Source organism: Sphaeroforma arctica (genome assembly GCF_001186125.1).
Source record: "Sphaeroforma arctica JP610 unplaced genomic scaffold supercont1.213, whole genome shotgun sequence".
Classification (NCBI taxonomy): domain Eukaryota; class Ichthyosporea; order Ichthyophonida; genus Sphaeroforma; species Sphaeroforma arctica.
Window position 1 is genome coordinate 24,420 of NW_014040345.1, and position 6,121 is coordinate 30,540.

Sequence of the window (6,121 nt, forward strand, 5' to 3'; positions counted from 1 at the left end):
ATTTTAAAATTAGTAATGTATATTTATTCATTTTACACACATTGTCTAGCATGCACATCACATTGCACTGTTCCAACGGTGAGTGTAGAGTGGACAGTGTTGCGGCCCTGAGCTCGCCTATACTCTATAGCCAGCTCGTCCAATGTGGCTACGAATCTCTCTATGTCCCCTTTCCAGCATATGTTGTAGAGGTTGTAATTGGCCTTGTGGGCAGAGACGCTCGTCATGCTACACCGGTGTTCCAGGACCACGGCTACATAACTCTGCATGCTGCACATTATATGCAGCTGAAGCTTGAGCTCCTGTCCCTTCTGGACGTGCTGGGCAAGAGAATCTGGTCATGGACACCCTATTGTGTGCTTCGGGACAAGTCGCATACATGTGAACCATTTGAAATGCCCGACACAGTGCTGGAAACACTAGTTATGAGATCCCAGCTCCAGCCCATATCCGTGCTCCTGCCGGATGCGCCAGTGTTTGCAGCCGAGCGTTACGTCTACAGGCATCGTGAGGCATTTGGCATTCCCGCCAACGTCCCCCTTCCACCTGGGTATGTGACATGGGTACAGTATGCCCGGACGTTGGTGGAAGACAAGTGCTACATTTGTGATTGTATCCCAACAAGCGGGATTGATGCGGTATGGCTGTTGGGATTGACCACGCGTGTGTGTTGTGCACAGTATCCCCTAGAGATACCTAAGCTGCACCTTGATATGATGGATGCATTCATTGCCAGACTTGACTATTCCAATATTGACCCCTGGACCGTTGTAGATGTGTCAAAGTTGCCTCTCTATCTCGGCGACTTGCCCCGCGGCCTACTGGGAGTGGGTGTGGGTACAGTTCCGCTCATCGACGTCGTGAGACACCACTGTGGACTCCAATGTGTACACAATAAAATACTTTGGACTTTGAACATTGAACTCAAGACCATGCCAGGGTAGGCAAGGTGGGCCAAGGCCACGCCAAGGCCACGCCAAAGCGTGACCCACTTTTTTATATTCTATTTTTCTACATAAACACAATTCTCAAACTTGAACGTTTCAGTTTTCACATTTGCAAACTAGTGTACACATTACATTCTAATAGTCCATATCTCTACCACCAAAATGACAAACCAGGAATCCAAGTGGCTTGGCGGCAACGTGCAGCTGTTCAATATCCTCAAGGTCGAGATGATTGCCGACCTCTGGCAGCGCGTTGTCCAGTATGAAAGCAAGGCCTGTGTGGACGCCTACGTCCACACTGTGACTGAGGTGGCCTATGCTGATCCTGAGCTTGGCCTTATCCGTCACATGGGGACCATTGAGTACTACCACCGACCCGAGGACCAGAATGTGGTACTCACTGGCGGCGGCCACCGTTTCCACATCACGTTCTGCATTGCCATTGTCCTCCGCTACCTGGCTCTCCGTGTCTACTCGCAGTACACGGCTGCTGTGGCTCGCGGCGTTGTCATTAATCAGGCTGTTGAGAGTGCCACTGACCGCCTACTGAGCCTGGTTAACGAGCTCGCCAACTGCTTTGTGCAGCGTGACGACCGGGCTGGTTAGAGCACCATGAACTACGTGTCCAACACCCCCGGCCACAACCGGTTTTTGAGGGCCCTGGCCTTCTTCCGCCTGCCCGTGGACATGGACGCCGAGGACCTGGACGCTGTGGAGATGTACCCGCACATCAAGCCGTCTGGCAAGACACATAACGCCGACTTTGTGGCCAAGTACTGCCAGGACTTTGAGGAGGCGTTTGCCGACTCGCGCATGCTGCAATACGAGACCTCTGCCATGATTGGCTACAAGCACTTTAGTATGCCTGTGACGTCCATATTGAACTGTGATGTGGTCATGAACATTATGCATATACTGCGATGCGAGGAGCTCACATAGATGGATACTTGTGAGGCCACGCACCGCCTGGTGCTTGGGTGCGCGACTGCCATCAAGGTCGAGTCGCTCAAAATGAACAGGACGTCCATCATGGACTCCAACAAGTTCTTGTCACCGCTCACCTCCATGTGTCGCATCAACGCAGCCGTTGTGTCGCGCCTGGGTGCTGTAGCCGACACCACTGCAATCTGCCTTGAGATCAACAGCTACAATGATTCCATGACTCGCCTGGTGCCGTACCAGGCCACGACGACTGGCCTGCCCATGGATGCCTCACAGGTGCACATCATGTACCTGCACACATCGCTTTTCAAGGACGTGCTGGCCAAGAGCATGGCCCTGGCAATCTCTGAGTGCACGGCACTCGAGAAGGCCAAGTCAACGCCATCTGCCTGTGGAGCCTATGTTCCAAAGAGCGGCACCGCTTGCGAGTTTCTGGCCCTCCGGTATTGCAGCTCTGGCATGGCGGTCGCGTCCCTGATGAACGGCGAGGTCCACCGCGGCTTTGCCAGTGAGCATCTAACGGGCACCGCAACACTCAAGCACTTCGATGCTGCCCTTGGCAAGCTGCGCCGGGGCAACTACCCTAGCCTGGTCGCGCCGGTGCTGGCTCTGCTGGAGACATTCTACTACTGCGTCAAGGGTACTCGGGCTTGCCTGTGCGCATCCTACCGAGAGTTTATCATCACTGAGATCTGGGACTATCTGCAGACTCTGCTGGAGTACAGCAGTCACTTTGACGACGATATCTTTGGCGGGGCCCAGTCGGGAGAGGAGAGTGCGGTTGACGCAGCGCGCAAGCTGGCCCTGCCACTGTACGCCGCCTACGAGGACGGGCTGCGGACATGTCACTGCGCCAGACCGGGGTGCGGGAGCTGGTCCAGTCTGCGCGCCTGTGTGATAGAGACTCGGTGTTTTTCTCCCTCGAGGCATTCAGGGCGCATATTAAGCTGCTGCTGGGACCTGAGGCTGCCCCCACGACCCGTGTTGTCAAGGCCAGGGACAGGGCCGACATGTTCCAGCAGCTGGCATCGGAGATTGAGGTGCTGATGAGCTGTGAGATGCTTGTGTCGCTGGGCATGCCACGCAAGGACGGCGACCTTGTCAATGCGATGGTGGCGGATGCTCAAGATAAAAACTATGGGCGCCTCTCGCGTGAAAATGTGACGTGCCCGTCGTGGGTGAAGGGTGTTCCGGTGGCCCAGAAGGACCTTGGCGTCCACCTTGAGAAGCTTGTATGGCTTATATGACGGCGAGGGTGACGCTGAGGAGGACGACGAGGACAATGTGTGGGGCCTGGAGGGGCTGGACGATAACGAGGTGGAGGCGAGTGCGGAGGGTGAAGACAGCGGCCATGCGCATTATCCTGGTAGGCCGAGACCGTATCCTGACACTGGCCGGAGTGAACATGTCCGAGACCATGGGGGATGAGCAGTACAGGCTCGAGTCGCTGGTGGCTGTCAGTGTGTTCCGACTGAATCTGTCGGGCATGAACAAGGTGCTCTACAATGTGCTGCAGATGACGCCAGAGTATGCCGAGAGTGTGGATGATGAGCTGCCTCGCCGCCACCAGACCTTAAAGCGCGACAATGCAATCGTGATCCTGCCCAAGGGCCTGCTCACTCAGCCGCTGTCCCTGGGAGACTTTGTGGTCCCATACGATGTGCTGGCCAAGTCCACGCTGCTGCGCACGGGGCGACGCACGGCCAAGGGGGTGAAGGAGTACTGTGCGGTGCCTGCACTGGGTATCGCAGACCGCTACGGGGCCTTCATGCAGCATGCCAACGAGGCGGTGGGAGTGATTATGTGGAGCCTTCACAATGTGCTGAAGCGTGTGCTGGAATTTACGTCCAGCCAGAGGTTTGTAGGTGATGCGCGACCCAAGACCCAGAAGCTGGTGGTGGCTGCGGTGCAGGGCAAGGCCACAGCCAAAAAGGGCAAGGTAAGTGTCGCCAGTCGGAAGCGCAAGCCCACGATGCCTGATGTGGAGACTGTGCGCGAGCGGTCACGACATATCAAGCGTCGCCTTATCCAGTCGTCGGATGAGGCCGAGGAGGAGAGTGAGGAGGAGAGTGAAGGCGAGAGCGTGTGTGACAGTGACGACGAGGAAATTGGGGAGACGGATATGTAGGACTAGGAGTAGTGTGTGTGTTGTTGAATAAAAAGATTTTTTTCAAAGTTTAATTCTACATTTCTACATATCTCGGAGACGCTTTCTCACATTGGCCGGCATAGCAAGCTTAAAAACTCTCTCGTCTGCTATGGAGAGATTCTCCGTGGTGGCGTGAAGTTTGTCGTTCAACTTTTCGACCTGTAGCCGGTAAGCGTTGAGCTGCTTACCGCGCCGATCGAGTTCATTCTTGTCCTCGATACGCTTTAGAACGAGGTCATCTTTGGATTGCTTCAGAAACTGAAGCTCCATGGTGGTCATTTCTAGCTTGTGAGCATAATTGACTTTGGGATTCTGACGTGCACGCTCAGATACGATTGCAGCTACATTTTTGACGACTACTGCCAAGCTTTCTTCTGGGACAGATACACGTTCTTTCTGCCCTGCGTACGGAAAGGCTTTGGCTAAGAACATGTCTTCCCTTCACAGCTTTGCCTGCCAGTTCCGAGTCCATGCAGCATGTCACTAAGCGCGACGCGCCGGGAAATGCACCGTTATGTTCGTGGCTCGTTTTTGACATCCCATAATTCAGCACAACATCTGAGTCGGCAGCGTCAGTGTCTATTGTACACTGGTGGAGAAGCTCACCGACCGTTCCGATAAGGCAAATCCCCGTCAGACTGCTTGGTATGAAATCGGCCGGTAGTATAGCGGCCAGTGGTGGGCGGGCCAGCTCATCAACACCTTCATGGTCCAAGGTTGCGAATGCAAAAATCAATTTGACGATCCAGCGTCCGTACGGACCAGATCTTGCTTTATTGGATGACATTATGTACTGCACCAGACCCTCGACGGTGATGTACAAGGGGTCGCGAGCTCCCGTTCCCATTTTCACGTATTGGTTGTAATCCAATGTGTCAACTATAGTCGTGGCCTTTGTTACACCAACAAGATTTGCGACATCACTTGCGCGGAAGTATGTGCCTTTCTCCGTACCATCACCTAAGGTGTGGATATCTACTCTCTCTCTATCATCATCTACGAATAGTATAGTAGATATTTCGGGTAGACGAGCAGATATATTTTTTACTCTCATTGTAGTCAATGTATTCATGATAAACGCTGGATTTTATTCATAGTAAGGTGTAATAAGAATTTCGGGGGTTTTTTTTCAATGTAGCTTCAAAGCCCCTACCGATCTCAAAGGATGTTGGCTCCCGCTTGCAAGCCGGTTGAATGGGTCTCGTGAAATACACCAAGGCCGCCGAAGACCAGCGCTCCGTGCAAATAGTTTTTGAAACGAGGCACACAAATTGTTTCAGAGGCCGGGGGTATGAGTGTTGTTGAAATTATTATTTTTTTCAAAGTCGATTCTTTTAAATTTTCGGTACAACATTGTTTGACGTTTTTATTATATACTGGGCCTGGCTGGCGGCAGAGGCTCAGAGACTCATCAACTGACCGCGCGCATGCTGCAGCTTGAAGCTCATACCAGCATTCAAGACTGAACTGGTAGCTTCAAGGCTCCGACCGGTCTTAAAGGCGGAAGTACCGCCATCAAACGCTGTAGCTTCAAAGCCCCTACCGATATCAAAGTCGGAAGTATAGCTTCAAAGCTGCAGTTGTAAGACCGGCCGGGGTGTAGGGCCCTGGCAAGCTGGCCAAGGGCCCTGTTAGACTTGCATTATTTTTTAAGAGTGGAATATAGCCTACTAGCAGCCCGCAAGCCCTGGCAGGCTGCCCGCAGAGACTCGAGGGTTTTTAAAAAAACCCTAAATCCTCGGCGGAGACAATGAGCACCTCGATCGGCTGCAGGTCGACACGTTGGGCCAACGCGCAATCGATTAGCTCCCGGCTCCAGTTGCGGGTTAGCGCGGGCTCGAGTACGTGTACAAGTGTAGGGGAAATAGTGAAGAAACATTTGGCCAGAGGTCCTCTGGCCGTGCACGGTATAGGCTGACTAGCCCTGACATGTGGTTCAATTGTTGCATTGACTTGTGCGAGAGCCGTGGTTAAATCGCGTACGATCGCTGTGGCGCGTGTGAGATTCGACGCGAGCGCGAGTGTAATGTCAACAACTGACAATTTTTTTAGTTGGAAGAATGAGCCGATTTCATGCTCGGTG

General features: G+C 53.2%; 5 protein-coding genes across 5 annotated transcripts; 4 read left to right on the forward strand and 1 right to left on the reverse strand.

Moving 5' to 3' along the window:
* Positions 1–1,109: 1,109 nt before the first annotated feature.
* On the forward strand, positions 1,110–1,553 carry SARC_03958 (hypothetical protein; the record flags this gene model as incomplete). Its single annotated transcript, XM_014302209.1, has 1 exon — positions 1,110–1,553. The coding sequence occupies one exon, from the start codon at positions 1,110–1,112 to the stop codon at positions 1,551–1,553; it is 444 nt and encodes a 147-aa protein (XP_014157684.1).
* Positions 1,554–1,559: 6 nt separating this feature from the next.
* On the forward strand, positions 1,560–1,886 carry SARC_03959 (hypothetical protein; the record flags this gene model as incomplete). Its single annotated transcript, XM_014302210.1, has 1 exon — positions 1,560–1,886. One exon carries the CDS (start codon positions 1,560–1,562, stop codon positions 1,884–1,886), a length of 327 nt encoding a protein of 108 aa, XP_014157685.1.
* Positions 1,887–2,936, forward strand: SARC_03960 (hypothetical protein; the record flags this gene model as incomplete). The annotated part of the gene is made up of 1 exon (XM_014302211.1): positions 1,887–2,936. One exon carries the CDS (start codon positions 1,887–1,889, stop codon positions 2,934–2,936), a length of 1,050 nt encoding a protein of 349 aa, XP_014157686.1.
* A 187-nt stretch (positions 2,937–3,123) lies between these two features.
* On the forward strand, positions 3,124–4,017 carry SARC_03961 (hypothetical protein; the record flags this gene model as incomplete). Its single annotated transcript, XM_014302212.1, has 1 exon — positions 3,124–4,017. The coding sequence occupies one exon, from the start codon at positions 3,124–3,126 to the stop codon at positions 4,015–4,017; it is 894 nt and encodes a 297-aa protein (XP_014157687.1).
* Positions 4,018–4,080: 63 nt separating this feature from the next.
* Positions 4,081–5,092, reverse strand: SARC_03962 (hypothetical protein; the record flags this gene model as incomplete). Its single annotated transcript, XM_014302213.1, has 2 exons — positions 4,081–4,434; positions 4,469–5,092. The coding sequence occupies 2 exons, from the start codon at positions 5,090–5,092 to the stop codon at positions 4,081–4,083; spliced, it is 978 nt and encodes a 325-aa protein (XP_014157688.1).
* Between the last annotated feature and the right edge of the window lie 1,029 nt (positions 5,093–6,121).